General features: G+C 36.3%; 1 protein-coding gene across 28 annotated transcripts in view; it reads right to left on the bottom strand.

Annotated features, from left to right (window-relative positions):
- Positions 1-20,271, bottom strand: part of AASDH (aminoadipate-semialdehyde dehydrogenase) — a 43,121-nt gene that overhangs the window by 3,029 nt on the left and 19,821 nt on the right. For 17 of the 28 annotated variants that reach the window (XM_008993310.5, XM_035293677.3, XM_035293682.3 and 14 more), the window contains 9 exons: positions 15,183-15,424; positions 14,417-14,523; positions 13,753-13,925; positions 13,135-13,327; positions 11,718-11,833; positions 9,673-10,465; positions 3,317-3,480; positions 1,765-1,887; positions 832-963 (listed from right to left, as the gene is read on the bottom strand). In XM_008993310.5, coding sequence (XP_008991558.4) covers positions 832-963; positions 1,765-1,887; positions 3,317-3,480; positions 9,673-10,465; positions 11,718-11,833; positions 13,135-13,327; positions 13,753-13,925; positions 14,417-14,523; positions 15,183-15,424 — 2,043 coding nt within the window. The remainder of the gene's footprint in view (positions 1-831; positions 964-1,764; positions 1,888-3,316; positions 3,481-9,672; positions 10,466-11,717; positions 11,834-13,134; positions 13,328-13,752; positions 13,926-14,416; positions 14,524-15,182; positions 15,425-20,271) is intronic. The other 11 variants (XM_078367215.1, XM_078367213.1, XM_035293689.3 and 8 more) reach the window with 2 other exon arrangements.

Genomic DNA, 20,271 nt, shown 5'->3' with positions numbered 1-20,271 from the left:
CTTAAACCTGGGAGGCAGAGGTTGCAGTGAGCCAAGATTGCACCACTGCACTCCAGCCTGGTGACAGAGTGAGACTGTGTCTCAAAAGGGAAAAAAAAAGAAGTTGGGGTGGGTTGGGTAATAAAAAAATTAAAAAACAGGTAATAGGTAAAAACATACCATAAGAAAAAATAAGTTGTAATGTTCAATAGCAGAGTAGGATGACTATAGCCAACAACAATGTATTGTCTATTTCAGAATAGCTAAAAGAAATGATCCCAACACATAGAAATGGTAAGTTCTCAAGGTGATGGACACCACAAACACCCTTAATCATTATACAGTCTATGCATGTAACAAAATATCACATACGTACCCTATAAATAGGTACAAATATCTGTATCAATTAAAAGAAACCAGGGATTTATTTAAGCTTTCATAATCTCAATAGAAGTTAACAATGAAACAGGCTAAAAACTGGTAATATTTTAAAAATTGGGGGAAAGAGATGGCAAAAGAAGTGTAACAATATTTGGGTAGATATCTTTTAAATCTATGCCTTCATTAAAAAATTAAGAAATCCATGGCTTCACAATTAAAACAGAACTACTTCTCAACATCATGAGTTGAATAATGATGTTTAAAATGTTACTTCAGTTGTCACCATCTGCTTTGCCTTTGGGAAAGACATATATAAATATATATATATATATATAATAGAACTAGACATAGATATATAAAATATATCTATATTTTACAGAGATATATACAAAATTTCTAGTTCTATTTTATATATATAAGATTTTTATATGTATAAAATTTTATTGTTCTAGAAAAAAAATGTATTATTACCTGTTCTCCAAAGTGAGTAAAGCAGAGTAAATTCCCATCTACACAGCCAATACAAATATACTGTGAGCAACATCGTGGGGAAGAGAAGAGTGGTTTTCCACAGGAATGTTTCCAAATAACATTCCCAGTAGCCTGTCGCAGGAAAAAGCAATTCACAGCATTTTACATCATCTGACTAATGAGATACCCTTTATAAAACAAACTTATACATCTCCCAGTGGTACAGCTAAATTATCAGAAAATGCTGTATTGGTAATATGGACATTATAAATGAAGCTGGTATACACAGATAAAATTAATCAATGCTATTTATGAGAACTAGGAAAAAGGCTTAGTAAAACAAGCAAAGAAATAACTAGCACCTAAGAGTTATCCCTATGATGGACATAAAGTTCTTAATATGATGAAAAAAAATTCTGTCAATTTAAAAAGTAGATAAAAGATATATAGAGGAGCTGGGCATGGTGGCTCACACCTATAATCCCAGCACTTCAGGAGGCTGAGGTGGGCAGATCACAAGGTCAGGAGTTCAAAACTAGCCTGACCAACATGGTAAAACCCCATCTCTACTAAAAATACAAAAATTAGCTGGGCATGGTAGTGCATGCCTGTAATCCCAGCTACTTAGGAGGCTGAGGGAGGAGAATCACTTGAACCCGGGAGGCAGAAGTTACAGTGAGCTGAGATTGTACCACTGCACGCCAGCCTGGATGACAGAGTGAGACTCCATCTCAAAAAAAAAACCATACAGGAACTTAAATTTTCTTATCTTTCTAGATTTCATGTCAATCATTTTTAATGAATTCTAGTTTGGTGTATGTGGACCACTATAATTAACTGAAAACTATTCAAACTTTCAGAGCTCAAAGCAAAAATTTTAAAAATTTAAAGAAAAGATACGAATAAAATCAAGGTGTATTATTTTATGCCTACAGGATTTACAGCCAGTAAAAGTCCTCCCAGTGTAGCACAATACAAATGATGTGGAATCAGGTTCAAACACGGAGAGGAAAAGACAGTTCCTCCACATTTTGACTTCCAAACACAATTCTTTCTCTGCAAATAAGAAAATTAATTAATTTGGTTTTGCTGATGGTTAACAAATCCATATATCTGACCCTTCATGATACTGTATCTGTTTAGTTAATATGTTTTTATCTTTAGTATAAAACACATGCCTATTGTGAAAAATCAGCTTAGTATAAAGAAGACAAAGGACACCACCCAGAGACAACCAAGGTTAACATTTTAGCATTTTCTCATTTGATCTTTTTGGGGTATAGGTGTGTGTATGTCTGTTCATATACATCTGAGAATATGTGTGTGTGTGTATATACACACACACGATTTAATATAGTTGAGATCATTCTGAATATACAACTTGGTATCATGTTTTGCTCACTGATTCTGTAAAATGATTTAAATATAATTTTAATGCATAGTATCCCACATGAACATAAATAATTTCTCTCTCTACCTTATTGAACATTTTTTTGGAATTTCTTGGTATTATAAACAACTTAGAAATTGGCACCTTATTGCATATATTTGACTGTGTTTCTGATTATTTTGCCAGTATTAAAAAATAAGAATTTTATTGGATCAAAGTATATAATCTTGTTACCTACGGTCAAATCATTTTCATTAGAGGCTTCACCAGTTACAACCTCTTACCACTCTCATCAGCATTTAATGTCAAGACAAATATGTTTTCTAATCTAATGCCATTTGTTTCTCTATCTCATAGATTTTAATTTTCATTCCTTTGATTATTAAATTTATGAAGCATTTATATACATTTACTAGCCATCTCTTCTTTGGGGTGCTGTGTATGTCCCTTGTTTATTTTTCTATCCGGGTCTTTATATTTGTCTTATTAATTTTATATTTGATCTTAATTTTCATTTATACTTATAAATGAATTTCCGCTTTTTTTTACATTTATTTCAAAAATTTACCCAGCTTAATTTCATAGTTTTTATATAACATTTTAATTTTTATGTAATCAGGTCTTAAAATGGCTTATCTTTCTTTGTGATTTTATTTCTGTTCTCAAGATGATAATCCTAAATTCCTTACATTCCAAAATTCTGAGTAGCACACTTATTTGTGGTAAATTTGGTAATGAAGTTAAAAAGGTCTTAAGATATTAAGACTTAATTAATGCTTTATTCTTCCCAGACCACAGTGATAAGCTTGGGAAATAGTTAATACCTATTCCAAGACTTAACTGCACCTGACGGTTACTCACTCTTCTAAGTATTAGAAATTTAATGCTTCTAATGGCATTAAGACTAACAAGGTGAATTTTTTTTTTTTTTTTTTTTGAGACAGAGTCTCACTCTGTCACCCAGGCTGGAGTACAGTGTCACGATCTTGGCTCACCATGACCTCCGCCTCCCAGGTTCAAGCACCTCAGCCTCCTGAGTAACTACCATTACAGGAATGTAACATCATGCCCAGCTAATTTGAGGTGAATTCTTACATAAATATCTAAAGCATATGCATGCTGGTCATGAGATCCAATGTAAATGAGTCCTGTGGTTGGATCCATGGTTGGCGAGCTTTTGATGGTGTCTTCAGTAGTAAACATCCAGTATTTTTCTCCACTATTACTTTTCAGAACATAAACTAATCCATTATAACAGCCTGCAGAGAAATAAAACATAAAACATTTGATATAGATATATTACTGGAAAATAATTCTTTAGCCTATATCATGTAATTTATATTCAGTCCTCCTCTATACATAGGCTCTATGATCAGCTCATCTGGCTTACATTTTAGCAATGTAAAGCAGGAACTGAATAGTAATCACTTGTGTAAAATATCTATTTAGTAGGTGTATCATATTTTAAAAGCACTTCACTAATTTTTTTACATACTTTTTAGAAAGTGCTTCACTATTTTTAACACATCTGGATTCAAATTTCATCACAATTATAACTAGGCAAATTACTCACTGTTGCTAAGCTCCAAATTATACATCTGCAGAATGTGGATTCACCTATTTCCAGCGTCATTGTGACAATTCAGATGATGTGAATAAATGCCCAGTGCACAAAAGGTGTTTAAGAAGTGCTAACATTAATAGTCAATGTTCACTGAGCATTCACTATGTGTCAGGTGTTATTCTAAATACATTACATCTATTAATTCATTTAATCCTCACAATGATATAACCACATTTTTTAGATGGCAAAATTGAAGCACAGAGAGACTAAATTACTAGGGAAAAATTACACAGCTCATATGTGGCAGAACCAAGATTTGAATCTAAGAAGTCAAGCTCTAGAGCCTGTGCTCTTAACAACTAAACTGCTTTTCCCAAATTGCTGCTATGGATGAGACGACAGGGCAGGAGTCCTTGACTTTGGTGTAGCCAAAATAACCTGGCTGGAAATAGAGATGGTTCAAATCTCCAAAGTGAAGGTCACTCAAGTTCCCTGGAGATCATGATAATCAGAAGTAGACTTTGGGGACAGCTATTTAGGGCAGTTTCATTGATGCCCACTCTTTAGATGGCTCTGCCTATGGCCACTGCCACTCACTTGAGGCCCAATTCCCACTGTACTTTTTTTTTTTTTAAGAGAGACATTGCCAACCTGGATCTAGAGTTTACAAGTTGATATCTTTTTTTTGAGAGAAGGAAAGAAAAAAAAAATAAGTAAAGGAGAGGAAGAAAGAGGAAGAGAAAGAGGGAGAGTAAACGGAAATATTGCTTTATTCTGAAAAACATTGGGTATTAATAATGGCCAATTAATGTTTGATTTAAACTTATGGGTAGGTGTGATGTGGTATTGACAAGAATGTATGTTTTGTGTATTTGAAGTGGAGAGCTCTATAAATATTTATTAAGTTTACTTGTTCCGGATCTGAGTTCGAGTCCTTGATATCCTTATTAATTTTCTGTCTCATTGAGTCTAAGTCTTTATGTATCTGGGTGTTAGGATCGTTAGCTCTTGTTGCATTGATCCTTTTACCACTATATCTTTGTTGCTTTAAAATCTATTTTATCCAATATGAGAATTGCAACTCCTGCTTTTTATTTATTTATTATTTATTTTTCCTCTCCATTTGGTTGGTAAATCTTTCTTCATCCCTGTTTTAAGTCTTTGTGTATCCTTGCATGTGAAACAGGTCTGGATGTAACATGCCGTTGGGTTTTGGCTGTGTCTTTTGATTGGGGGATTTAGTCGATTTAAATTTAGGCTTACTGCCATTTGATGTTGACTGGCTGTTTTATCCATTCATTGGTGTAAATTCTTCTTTATGTTGGTGCTCTTTACTTTTTGGTGTATTTTTAGAAAGGCTAATACTGGTTGTTTCTGTCTGTGTGTAATGCTTCTTTCAGAAGCTCTTGTAAAGCAGGCCTGGTGGTAATAAAATCTCTGAGTTCTTGCTTGTTCATAAAAGATTTTATTTTTCCTTCAGTTGTGAAGCTTAGTTTGGCTGCATATGAAATTCTGGGCTGAAGGTTCTGTTCTTTGAGGATGTTGAATATTGGCCCCCACTCTCTTCTGGCTTGTAGAGTTTCTGCTGAGAGATCTGCTGTAAGTCTGATAGGCTTGCCTTTGTGGGTAACCTGACCTTTCTCTCTGGCTGCCCTTAGTATTTTCTCCTTCGTTTCAACCCTGGTGAATCTAACGATTATGTGCCTTGGGGTTGCTCTTCTTGAGGAATATCTTTGTGGTGTTCTCTGTATTACCTGGGGTTGAATGTTGACCTGCTTTGCTAGTTTAGGAAAATTTTCCTGAATAATATCCTGAAGGGTATTTTCCAGCTTGGATTCATTCTCTCCGTCGCATTCAGGTACACCTATCAAACGTAAATTTGGTCTTTTCACATAGTCCCACATTTCTTGGAGACTTTGCTCATTCCTTTTTATCCTTTTTTCTCTAATCTTTTCTTCACGTTTTATTTCATTAAGTTGGACTTTGACCTCTGATATCGCTTCTTCTGCTTGAACAATTCGAGTGTTTAAAGCTGTGCATACTTCTTGGAGTTCCTGTATTGTATTCTTCAGTTCCATTAATTCACTCATACTCCTCTCTAAGTTGTCTATTCTCAATAGGATTTCATCAAACCTTTGTTCAAAGTTCCTAGTTTCTTTACGTTGGGCTACAACATGTTCTTTTAACTCACCGAAGTTTGTTATTATCCATTCCTTGAAGAGTGATTCTGTCATCAGGATGCGCTCATTCTCCATCAAGCCTTGTTCCATTGTCGATGTGGAACTGTGATCATCTTTAGAGGGAGAGGCGTTCTAACTTTAGAGTATTCTCAGCTTTTTTATGCTGGTTTCTTCCCGTCATTGTAAATTTATCCTCCTGTCGTCTTTGAATTTACCAACTTTCAGATTAGGTCTCTTGAGTGGGTGTCCAGGTTGTTAGTTCCCAGGGCCAGAGCAGCGGCGTTATAACTGATGGTGCTTTTCTTCCCAGGATTCTCCTGTCTGGCTTCCTTCTTGTGTCTGTAGTAGGCGACTCTGCCTTCCTGGGGGTCCAAACCTCGGTCAGAAGGGGAACCAGTCCCGTTTACTCTGCGCCGAGAGTTGTCGCGCCGAGGTCACAGCCACTGCGCTGGGCTCTGGTGTCATCCTGGGGGCCCGTGTGGGTCCTCCAGTCCTGTTTACTCTGCTCCGAGAGCTGCCACACCGAGGTGCCGGCAGAACCGCTGCGCCGGCCACGAGAGTCGCGCTGGCGACCCGTGTGTTTCCTCCACTGGGGGATCTTCTGCTCCGTGAGCGACCAGAATTTGTCTGAAAATGTGGCGTCCTCTAGTTCTCCACACCTTCTCTGAGAGCTGCAATCCTGGGATGTTAGCAATCGGCCATCTTGGATCGTTCCCCCACTGTACTTTTTTATGCTTTTTTTCCTGGCAGTTATCACTTAGTAGCAAGAGAGTAGTTGCCAGCTCAGAGATGACAAAGAGAAATGTCCTACATAGCAGAGCAGCCCAGAACTCAGCTGGGTAAAGATTTCTGTCAATTCAGTTTAATTCCAAAAGAAAATACAGAAGAAAATCTTTTTGACCTTGGATTAGGCAAAGATTGCTAAGATATGATACCAAAAAAGCATGACCTATTAAAAAAAACAAATTGGACTTCATCAAAATAAAGAACTCCTCTTCAAAAGACACTATGTTACTATCCTAAGAGAATAAAAAGCCCCAGACTGAGAGAAAACATGGAAAATACATGCAGAAATTCCATCTCCATAAAAATTACAAACATTAGCCAGGTGTGGTGGTGCATGTCTATAGTCCCAGCTACTCCAGAGGCTGAGGTGGGAGAATCACCTGAGCCCGGGAGTTCAAGGGTATAGTGACCCATGTTCACGTCATTACACTCCAGCCTAGGTGAAAGAGCAAACCCTGTCTCAAAAAAAAAAAAAAAAAAAATGCTCAGCATCACTGGTCACTACGTAAAGGCAAATTAAAACCACAATAAAATACCACTCATGATTATTTCAATGGTCGTAACAAAAAAAAGTTAAAGCTAACAATACCAAGAACTATCAAGAATGTGGTGCAACTGGACCTTTCATACATTGATGGTGGAAATGCAAAACAGTTTAGTCACTTTGGGAAACAATTTGGCAGTTTCTTATCATTCAGGTGTATAACTGAAAGTATCCTGTAGTATAATTTCCAAAAATGCCACTGTTAAAGGGATGAGACGTCACCCACCACCTGTAGAAGTCTGACCTGCAGACCCTGACTGAACCACAGATGAATGAATGCACTCTCACACCATTACAGTGATGCAAGTGGGCTAGGGATGGCCGTTGGCTGCTTTCAGAGGGCAAAATGCAACCAATTGACCAATACCCTCTGTCCAGCCACACATTTATTCCATCCAGATTTTACAACAGAGGTTCTAAGTTAACACACTTGCAGATAATTAACATGGTTAAAAGAGTGGTTATACGAATGATAAAAGTTGTAGGTTCCAGGCCCAGAGTGAACACTATTAACAGGTGAATTCCCCTTGGATCTCCCACTGAGGGGGCTATCCAGTACAAAGTTTACATGAGTAAACAGACTGGAGATAAAGTGATGTGGGGTAAGCAGACTTAAACTGGGAAGGCCTTTGATTCTCTCTCTTTCCTATGCTAATGTTAATGAGGGAGCTACCTTCAATCTGCCTCAATAAAACCTTTTGGCCTTCCAAAAAGTTTGAGACTAATCTATAACTTTTCCTAATATATCTTTAATATTTTGCCAACCACCCCGAGTGAATATCAACAATGGGGAAGAAGGGAAGAATTAAATTCAGATTCAGGTAGACTGCCGCTAGGATAGCATAAGTAGGGAAAGCTATTCATAAGCCTTTAGTCTGAAAAGCTTTGATGAAGATTCCATGAGCATGTAAAATGAAACCTAACATATTTGGCAGAGTAAAAAGAGAGTTGTACTCGGGGAGATATTATACCCAGGACCCCCATATTCCTAATAAAGTAAAAGTCACCTATACCTTAATGAATCTCAGCAGCAGGTAGTACCTAACACTTAATGAGCATTTATGAAAAAATGCTCGCCAGACATGGTGGCTCATGCCCGTAATCTCAGCACTTTGGGAGGCTGAGGTGGGCAGATTGCTTGAGCCCAGGAGTTTAAGGCCAGCCTGGGCAACATGCAGAAACTCTAACTCTACAAAAAAAAAATCCAAACATTAGCCTAGCAATGCACTAATGGATTCATAAACAATGATCTCATTTAATCCTCCCAAAAGCTTGATAAAGATTCTGGTGGTTCTAAAATATGTCCATGAATTCTTTGATGCACTTCCTTTCAAGAGGTGGAGCCTGATTCTCTTCCCCTTGAGTGTGGTTTGAACTTATACACTTTTTCATTTTTTGAGACAGAGTCCTCTGTTTTCCCAGGCCAGAGTGCAGTGGCACAATCACCACTAATAGTAGCCTCAACCTACTGGGCTCTAGTGATCCTCCCACCTTAGTCTTCCGAGTAGCTGGGATTACAGGCATGTACTACCATACCTGGCTGATATTTGTATTTTTTGTAGAGACAGAGTTTTTGCATGTTGCCCAGGCTGATCTTGAACTCCTGGGCTCAAGCGAGCTATCCGTGTCGGCCTGTCAAATTGTTGCTATTACAGGTGTGAACCACCGCACCCAGCCGAGTTACACACTTCTAATTAACAGAAGAAAACAAAAATGATGGTATGGAATTTGGAAGTCTAGGTCATAAAAGGTACTCTCTTCCTCCTTACTTGCTCTCTCCTGGATGACTCACTCTAAGGAATGTTAGCTGCCATGTTGTAAGGGCAGACAAGCAGCCTAGAGAAGGCTCATGTGGCAAGAATTGAAGATTCCTGCCAAGAACCAGCAAAGAACTGAGGCTTTATGCTAACAGTGATGCAAATGAGCTATCTTGGCAGATTTTCCAGCCCAAATCAAGCTTTCAGATGGCTATAGCCACGTGAAAGCCCTGAGCAGAACTGCCAGATAAGCTACTCCTAAATTGCTGACCCATAGAAACTACGAGACAATACATTTGTGTTGTTCTAGGTTGTTGAGTTCTGGGGTATTTGTGCTGCAGCAACAGATTTATTATTCCCTTTTACCGACAAGGAAAGTGAAGTTCTAAGAGGTTCAGTAACTTGCTAAAGGTCACAGAGCCCGTAACAGCTATAGAACTAGGTTCAAATCCAGGGACTCTTGACCCCAAGGCCCACATTGTTAATCAGCACATGATTAATACTTTTTAACAGCAACCAAACCCATCGTACATAGATTTTTAAAAATTTAACTTGGACCTATGAAGATTATTGTATGGTAATTCAATTTAACTCCACAAACCTCAAATTCAAAAACTTACCCACCACAATAAAGTTTCCACACTTAGATACACAGGCTGAGGATTCAATTCGATCTCCCAAACTCTGTTCCCATTTCACCTTCCCAGAGTAAAAGTCAACTGCCTTCATTTTATGAGAATGGGAACCAATGTACACAGTTGTAGATGACTCATCAAAAGAAGGTATTACAACCAGCGGTGAAGCATCTACGCATTTGCCTGTGTCTGACCTCCACCTCATATGTAACTCCATTTTCTGAGTCCCTATCGCAGGTTTCCCCTCTTCAGGAACTTTTGCAACACAGGATGGATCTTTTGACTTCCCAATAAGAACTGGAGAATTTAGGCCTTTTAAATTTTGAGTGTTGGTCTGTGAAACTGAATCAGAAGGATAGGCTGAAGAGCAATGTCCTAACTTTGGTAAAAACCTAGTAGTATTCAAAGACAAAATTTGACTCCCTCTGCTCAGTGCAACAAAAGCATTAATCTTGTTGTGGCAACTTAAAGTCATGATGGCTTTCTGATGTAAAGATGTTCCACTGGCTTCCTCTTGATTAATGTTGCTGAGTTTCCTTTTTGTGGCACAACTCTTCCTGAATGTCACATCTTCATCTGGAAACACTGTTTGAAGGATGTGATTATAAATCTCTAAAATGGAACTACTGAGAATCATTTCCAGAAGCCCAGGTACTAATGTCCCAACAAGTTTTTCAATCTCACTGAGGAGCCGCATGGACTTTAGTGAATCTCCACCACTATTTAAGAATCGTGACTCATCAGGAACCTTCAAAAGATCTGGGAGATTCAGAGTAGACTACAGAGGAGAGAATAGAGAAATATGGTGACGTAAAGGTCTAAAACCAAAAGACTTCAACATTTACAGGTAATATATAGAGATGAGAGTAAATACATTAATAATTAGAAATAAAGCTGGGTGTGGTGCCTCACACCTGTAATCCCAGCACTTTGGGAGGCCAAGGCAGGCGGATCACCTGAGGTCGGGAGTTTGAGACCATCCTGGGCAACATGGTGAAACTCCATCTCCACTAAAAACACAAAAATTAGCTGGGCATAGTGGTAGGTGCTTGTAATCTCAGCTACTTGGAAGGCTGAGACAGGAGAATTGCTTGAACCGGGTGGGTGCAGGTTGCAGTGAGCCAAGACTGCGCCACCGCACTCTGGCCTGGGTGACAGAGTGAAACTCCATCTCAAAAATAATAATAACAATTAGAAATACAAAATAAATACTTTTAATAAAAATAAAGTTTTAAATTGTTTTATTTATGTTAAAGGAGATCACTGTGCTACCAATTTTGTCATAAATTCATCTAACAGTACAAAATATACGTCCCTTTACAGTGGTTTTCTTACCCATAAAATTGGGACAAAAACATTTGATTTATTAAGTATAAAGCCCACAAGATACCAACAGCCAATATTTCTATAATATGGGAATAATTTATCTTTGGCTGCTTCATATAAATCAAAATTACTTTCCAATAATCTAAAAATGAAGTAGATGAGACTTTTATCTTAGATAACCTCTATTTTTACACAAGACTACACAATTCCATCCTCCTTTTAGAACCCTTTAGAAAAGAAATATCTACATTTTATTTAAGAAAAATTATTAACTTACTGAGATATATATATTTTTCAAATTCTCCCTAAAAGAACTTTGAGTTCTTTTAGAATAAGCCCTAAGTATAACAAACAACACACTGTGCTATAGCAAGATTTGGCTATTTTCGCAGAGCTCTAACAAGAGTGTTACTACATTCCACCGATCCTCTTAGAGAACAGTTATGTCAAAACAGGTTTTGTCTACTTATACCTTTTATGACTATTTCACTTTCAATAAATTTCTTTGTGGGGAACTTAATCTAATCTTACAGTAGAGAACCTAACCTTCATTTTAATACAAATTGGATAAATGAAGCTATACTTACCTAACATCTGGGTAGCAGTAACATTGTCAGAAAATTTTATGTAACTTGTTAGGATATCATTCCTTAAAGACATAAAATAACTTCTTTATAATAATAATTTTGAAATAAAAATTGTACCTTCCACAAATACTGTAATTTTTCCCAAAGGTCCTCTTTCCCACTGAGCTTATTCTCAGACTTCAAGTTTATGTAGTTTAAATATATCTTGTTTAACTCAGAAACATCAATTTTGCCTTAATATAGAAAAGAAATAACAAATGTTTTAAAACAACATTTTAAAATTCACTCAAAGCCTTTATATCTTCATTAGCCATATACATTTTTCTTTGTACAACACAGAAATCATGTAAAGAGTTTGTTGTCGACAATCAGTTCTAAAAAGTAGTTTGATGCTACCAAGAATGTAGAGAGAAACAGATGAGAAGAAGGCCAGGCATAGCGGCTCACTCCTGTAATCTCAACACTTTGGGAGGCTAGGTGTTTAAGGCTAGGTGTTATACTGCCTGGGCAATATAACAAGACCCTGTCTCTGCAAAACATTTAAAAATTGGCCTGTAGTCCTAACTACTCGGGAGGCTAAGATGAGAGGATCACTTGAACCAGGAAGTTGAGGCTGCAGCAATGAGCCCTGATTGCACACCATTGCACTCCAAAGAAGTGAGAACCTGTCTCAAAAAAAAAAAAAAAAAAAGGAGCTAATATTTATCCAATTTATCTCAATTTCAAGAGTTAAAGAAATAATTCCATGAAATGAGTGACCACTGCATTTTAAAGTGTACAGCATATAAAAATGAAATTGGGAAGGCAATATAATATGGTGACTAAGATTATATATTTTTAAGTCAAACAGTCCTAGACAGACAAAACAGACAATAAAAAAATTAAAATTAAAAAGTCCTAGATAGAATATCAATTCTATCACTGCGATAGGTTAATTGTATGTGTCAATGTGGGTGGGCCACAGGGTGCCCAGATTGAACATTTTTCTGGGTGGGTCTGTGAGGGTGCTTCTGGATGAGATTAGTATATGAATCTAACTAAGATCTCAGTAAAGTAGATTGGGCATCATCCAATCTGTTGAGGGCCAAAACAGAAAAAAGGCAGAGAAAGAAAGAATTTGCACCCTTTTTCTTTTTTGTGAGACAGGGTCTCACTGTGTTGCCCAGGCTGGAGTGCAGTGGTTATTTACAGGCACAAATATAGCACACCATACCCTCAAACTCCCGGCCTCAAGCCATCCTCCACTTTAGCTTCCCTGAGTGGCTGAAACTGCAGGCACTCACCACCATGCCCCATCTAATTACTTCTCTTTTTAAGCCTTATTTTCCTCATCTGTATATAGGAATAATATCACCTACCCACAGGATTTTCTGAAAATAAAATGAACTAATTATATAAAGCATTCAAAAGAGGGTCTATCACAATAAATACTAGTACCATTTATAAAAATAATAAAAAGATTTATGTGACCATTAAGCTAATTATGAATACAATTAGTATTATTTGGCACTGAAACATATCTGCTTTAAATTACCGTGGGATGTAAATGGTAGAGTATCAATCAATACAAGCTCATCCGGGATTGCATGACTTGGAAGATGTTTCTGCAGTTCTTTAAAGATGTAATCTTTTACTAAAGCATCTTTAGATACCATGAAGAGAATTAATTTTTCCTGATTATACCATGTAACTGCACAAGACTCCACTTGCTGAAGCTCTTCAGCAACCTACAAGAGAGATTATCCCAATTTGCCAATGAGGATATTTACAAACAAGCTTCCTAAAGGCTTTTTTATGTCTGAAATCACAACAGTTGAATTAAGTTTTGGAATATACTGGAGATTTTTTAAAAATTATTTTTTACTGTTACTATTACTTGCACATAGGATTAGTTTTCAAAATAATAGGTCCTAGAGCAAAATAAGCCAGTTTCATTTACAAATATCAATATACAACTTGTCACTTAAAGTATAACTATCTCTTCATGCTGGGGATAAGGGGCACACTGAATTATTAATACCTTTTATTGTAATTTAACACTAACACAAAAATGACAGGTATAAATAATACATACCCCGGCACAGAAAATTGGTGGTGGCTGCTTCTAATACCTACATATATGAATAGGTATTTAATATTTAAATAGTTTTACCTGTTGTACAAGTTCAATGTTAAGACGTTTGCCATGACGTTTGATCTGACTATCCTTTCGTCCCAGAAAAAATATCTCTCCATCTTTCACAGTCACAAAGTCTCCTGTGGCTCGCATTGTGCCAAGTGGTACTGTCACTTCACCATCAAGAAAACACACTCTGTTTCTGCCACCTTCCCAAGATATAAACACAATGTCATAAAAATCCAAGGGATATATATTAAAAACCATCAGATCAACAACATCTCTCAAAGTTAAGTGACAAAACTTAAAAATTTAAATATTAAAATGAAGCTCATTTTAAAATGTTGTCTGATAAAATCAGACGTAAAAAGTTCAGTAAATAAGCAAAGAGATAAAATGAAATGTATTTCTTAAAATTTATGGAATTAAAAAATTATTAGACTACTGATTAAATTTTGCTTATAAATATAAATATGAAGGTCCAAGTTACAGTTTCTAAATTACCTTTATTAGTGTATTACAAATTATATGAAATAATTATTGTAACTTATTTGCTATTTCATGACTCTATGAATGAGATTAAAAACTATCACTGAAAAGCATGAGATAGACATATGAAAAACAGGAAAATAATAAAATTAACATATTAGATCTTTTCTCTTGAAAAAAATAAATTCCCAATCAACAAATATAAAACAACCTAAAAATACTTGGCCACTGCCTTCTTGAATTGTGAAGCCATTAGTATCTCTAACTTCGACTACTGTTCCAAGAAGTGGAAATCCCAGGTGTACAGGCAATTCACATCTATGAAAATAAGACCCAGAGCAGATTTGAAAGTTTTAATTTGAATATTTTCCAATATATTTAAATCATACTGTATAAATAAAGAAAAAAAGTTTGTTATGCTATAATTCAAAGACTGACAAGAGGAAAAGGTTAGGTGGAAAGGTTATCATGTAATTCATTACTGTTTAGTACAAAATGTTGTAGCAGTATCTTGGCAGTAGCTATAGTAAGGAAGGTTGTGGATTCCCAGCTTAAAATATTAGACACAATCAGCCAGGCACAGTAGCTCACACCTGTAATCCCAGCACTTTGGGAGGCCTGGGCGGGCGGATCATAAGGTCAAGAGATCAAGACCATCATGGCCAACATGGTGAAACCCCATCTCTACTAAAAATACAAAAATTAGCCAGGCGTGGTGGTGTATGCCTGTAGTCCCAGCTACTCAGGAGGCTGAGGCAGGAGAATTGCTTGAACCCAGGGAGCAGAGGCTGCAGTGAGCCGAGATTGTGCCATTACACTCCAGCTGGACAACAGAGCAAGACTCAAAAAAAAAAAAATATTAGATACAATCGTGTTTCTAAAATTATTACCCCAATGCTTATCAAAAACATTGTCAATGTTAAGATCCTGGAAATATACAGTCTCTCTTCTCTATATAGTATAATGAAAACCCTTACTTTAAAGTAGAGTTAAGAATCTTCTCTGGAATCCTATAAATAGTCGCCCAACTTGATACCTCTGTGATACCATAAACATTAAATATTTGTGTTTTATTGCCTTCTCCTCTCCAGCTTCTGAGAACCGTCAATGATGGAAACACTTCACCACCAAGGGCTAATACTCGAAGAGAAGTAGTGGCTGACAAAACAGTTGACTTGATAAGCTGAGATCCAAATCTTCTAAGCAATGTTGGTGTTGCCTGTAGATACATTAAAAATAATTTATTTATTTCCCTTCACTTCTTTAAAAAAGTAAGCATTGTAGTTATTATTTCAAAGTTAACATTTAGAGCCCACATGGAAATTAAGGCTGTGTTTAATAAATGGGAAATCCCATTTGGAAAACTACTGGTGCAATATTATCTTCATTAAAAAAATTTTTTTTAGACAGGGTCTCACTCTGTTGCCCAAGCTGGAGTACAGTGGCATGATCACCACTCAATGCAGCCTCAACCTCCCAGGCCCAAATGATCCTCCGACCTCAGCCTCCTGAATCGCTGGGACTACAGGCACGTACCACCACACCTAGCTAATTTTTTAAATTTTTTGTACAGATGGGGCCTGTGTTCCCCAGGCTAGTCTTGAATTCCTGGGCTCAAACAATTCTCCTACCTTGGCCTCCCAAAGCACTAGGATTGCAGATGTGAGCCACCATGACTGGCCCAACATTATCTTCCTAATGTATCAGTTATGCTTTAGAAAAAAACTTAAGCAAAAATATTACTTATGTTTCATCATACAGTTTACACAAAAAGATTTAAGGATAAAAAGAACAAAATCTATAAAATCACTTTGTATTTCCTTTCTAACTCTGTATAAAAAGTATATATAAAAGGGTTTAAAAATGTGCCTAAGCAAAACAATAATGAATAAGGATTTATAACAACAGCTTTATTGAGGTATAACTGATATATAATAAACTATTTTAAGTATACAATGTAATATGTTTTGATATATGTATATACTAGTAAAACCATCACCACAATCAAAATAATGAACATAACTGTCTTAGTCAATTCAGATTACTGTAACAAAAATACTGTAGACTGTGTAAGAAATGCAGTGCTCATGGTTCTGGAGACAGGGAAGTCCAGATCAAGGTGTGGCAGACTTAGTTTCTGGTGAGCACTCTACTTCATAGATGGTACCTTCTTGCTGTGTTCTCACATGGTAGAAGGGACTAATACACAACTTCAGGTTTCTTTTATAAGAGCACGAATCTCATTAATGAGGTTTCCACCCTCCTAAAGGCCCCACATCTTAATACCAACAGACTGGGGATTAGATTTCAACATGAATTCTGGAGAGACACAAACATTCAGATGACAGCAATATTCATCACTCTCAAAATTACCTGTGTACCACTGTAAGTCTTCTCTCCAACTGGACCCCTTTATCCAGACAACCACTGATCTATTTTCTGTCACTATAGATCAGAATAATCTTGTATAATTCCTTTAATATAAATTATATATAATTATACAGAATTATAAATGGAAATTATATATTCCATTTATATAATGGAATCAGAAAATAGTCTGTTTTGACCTGGCTTCTTTCATTCAACATAACAGATACAATTCATCTATGCTGCTAAGTGTATCAACAGTTCATTCCTTTTTATTGCTAAGTGGTATTTTATCATATGGATCAGGACTGGGTTTCACAGCTCCATATAAAATTTAAGATCAACTTACTCATTTCTACCAAAAAAGCCCACTGCACTTTGCTAGGAAGAGTGTTTAATTTACAGATCAATTTGGGGAGAAATGCAATCTCAACAATATTAAAACTTCTAATCTATAAAGACAAAATGTTATTTAGGTCTCTAATTTCTATCAACAATGTTTTATAGTTTTCAGTGTACAAACCTTGCTCTTTAGCTTTATTCCTATTTTATTATTTTTGATGCTAGTATAAATATTATCTTAATTTTGCATTTAGATATTTCTCTTATATACGTATACTAAATATGCATGTACAAATATATATATAGAAATACAAATGATTTTTGTATATTCATCTATCCTCCAACCTGACTAAACTTTATTATTGCTAGCAGTCCTCCTCACCACCCCCACCCCCAACAAAATTTTCTATATACAAGATCACACCATCTACATATAAAGAGATTTGTACTTCCTCCTGTCCAACATAAGTACCTTTAATATTTTTCCGTCTTGCTTTATTGTACTGGCAAGAACCACTAGAATCTTAAAGTTGCAAAGGCAAATATCTTGCCTTGTTTCCAATCTTAGGGTCAAAGCATTCAGTCTTTTACCAAGTATGGTGTCATATAAGCTGCGGTTCTATTGCTGGAGCCCCTCTTCATACTGGAGAACTTCCTTTTTATTCCTAGTTGTTGGGAGCTTTTTAAAAAATCATAAATGGGTGTTAGATTTTGCCAAATTCTTTCTCTGCATATATTAACATAGGTATGTGCTTTTTGTTCATTATTCTTTACGCTGTATATATCATTGATAATTTCTGGATGTTAAACCAAACACGCATTCCTGGGATAAATCCCACATGGTCACCTTTAATTGAGACTTGTTTTGTGGCTTAGCATGACTTATCCTATGAAATGTGCCAATGTGCTTAAAAAGAATTCTTTAATCACTGGATAGAATGATCTGTATATAGCATTTGGTTGATAATGGTGTTCAAGTCTTAGATATCATACTTGCTGATTTATGTCTAGTTTTTCAACCAATTATTGAAAGTGGGGTATTAAAGTCTCCAACTACTGAGTTGTCTATTTATGTTTTCAATTTTGTCCATTTTTGTTTCAGGTATTTGGAAGCTCTATTTTTAGGTGGATATACATGTATAATTGCTACATCTTACTGATATAACAATGTAGTTATTGATGTACTGACAGTCTTATCTTTATAAAATTGTTATTGTTGCTTGTTTTTGTTTTTTTTCCAGTACATTTCTTTGTTAGTAACCTGCCTGGACTAAATCCATGAAATCTGTCTCCTCTAGTATATTTGGCCACTGATGTTGTTACTTAGTTGTTTATTTAAAAATATATGTTCTTTTTAGTTGGAGTTCCTATGGGTCATCCCATGTGTAGAGAGCAAGTGATCAGTCAAGGATCACTACTAAACAGACTGCCCAAGTGTGGACTGTCCAAATGTAGACAGTCTATCAAGTCATTGGTTGGACAGACAACTTGAATTTTAATTCAGAAAAAATAATTTAAGGTCATGGCTTGTAAAATATTTACAAAGTAGAATGACTGTACATCCCAGTAGGTACTTACTACCCCAAATCTGTATGTGAATAGGGGAACTCAGTCAAAGTTGAGGTCATTTTTAAGCCTGATCCCTCTTTTATTTTCTATGGGCCCTTTTGTGTCTCTTATATGCATGCACACAGCCTCAGGTTCAGTCAGGAGTTGCATCTGCCCTCTGGTCTCTGATTCACAGGAGTGCAACCTCAGCCAGGAATATGTTTATCCCACCACCACTGCAATCTCAGGCTAGAGGAGCTGTTGACCTCTCAGGCTAAGGAGCTGTAGGGCTCCCTACTGGCCTACTTCAAGATCATCATTTCCAGAATGCTGCTGGTGGTCATGGGCATTACTCTTATAAATTAAGTGAGTCCCTTTAAACAGAAAGAATCTGTGTGATGACTGAATTGAGACAGGGACGATAGGAGCAGACCCACACCAGAATGCCACGAAGTTCCACTATTTTCACATAAAATTCAGCAGTTTTAAAAAACAATAACATTTCTAAGATTGCTAAATGTCTTTGATTGATTTCCGAATGTTGAAATGCTTGTCTTTTATCCATTTTGCCCAGCTTTATAGTTGCTTTTTTGGGAAAAAGGATCTGTTAATCTCTTCACTCGGCCAGAGCCAAAGACTCTTGGAAATAAAGATTTTTAAATTATTTCTTTCAATGAAATCTAGAGTCATAACAGACAACTTGAATTTTAATTCAGAAAAATGATTTAAGGTCATGGCTTGTCAAAACCTTTACATAGTAGAATGACTCTACTCCCTCGTAGGTATTTATGTCCCAGTTAAGATTCTGGTTTTTAGTAATAAATTAAGATGACAACACTATAAAGCATCCTAAATCATGCTCTTTTTTTTTTTTTTTGGGGGGGTGGGGAGGAAGGCAGGAAGGAAGGGAATAAGGACGGTAGGGAGGAAGGAAGGGATGAAGGAAGGAAGGAAGGGAGGAAGTGGGGAGGGAGGGAGGGAGGGAGGGAAGGGAAGGGAAGAAAGGAAATCAAGCAATGAAAGAGACATTGCCGACCTGGATCTAGAGGTTTACAAGTTGATTTCTTTTTTTTTGAGAGAAGGAAAGAAAAAAAAAAAAATAAGTAAAGGAGAGGAAGAAAGAGGAAGAGAAAGAGGGAGAGTCAATGGAAATATTGCTTTATTTTGAAAAAAATTGGGTATTAATAATGGCCAATCAATGTTTCATTTAAACTTATGGGTAGGTGTGATGTGGTATTGACAAGAATGTATATTTTGTGTATTTGAAGTGGAGAGCTCTATAAATATTTATTAAGTTTACTTGTTCTGGATCTGAGTTCGAGTCCTTGATATCCTTATTAATTTTCTGTCTCATTGAATCTAAGTCTCCTATCTGGGTGTTAGGATCGTTAGCTCTTGTTGTTGCATTGATCCTTTTACCACTATATCTTTGTTGCTTTAAAATCTATTTTATCCGATACAAGAATTGCAACTCCTTTTTATTTATTTATTATTTATTTTTGCTCTCCATTTGGTTGGTAAATCTTTCTCCATCCCTTTGTTTTGAGTCTTTGTGTATCCTTGCATGTGAAACAGGTCTGGATGTAACATGCCGTTGGGTTTTGGCTGTGTCTTTTGATTGGGAATTCAGTCAATTTAAATTTAGGGTTACTGCCATTTGATGTTGACTGGCTGTTTTATCCATTCGTTGGTGTAAATTCTTCTTTATGTTGGTGCTCTTTACTTTTTGTGTATTTTTAGAAAGGCTAATACTGGTTGTTTCTTTCTGTGTGTAATGCTTCTTTCAGAAGCTCTTGTAAAGCAGGCCTG

The sequence above is a fragment of the Callithrix jacchus genome, chromosome 3 (assembly GCF_049354715.1).
Source record: "Callithrix jacchus isolate 240 chromosome 3, calJac240_pri, whole genome shotgun sequence".
In the NCBI taxonomy this organism is placed as follows: domain Eukaryota; kingdom Metazoa; phylum Chordata; class Mammalia; order Primates; family Cebidae; genus Callithrix; species Callithrix jacchus.
Note: the sequence above shows the minus strand (reverse complement) of the source record. Positions and strands in the feature narration are given on the sequence as shown.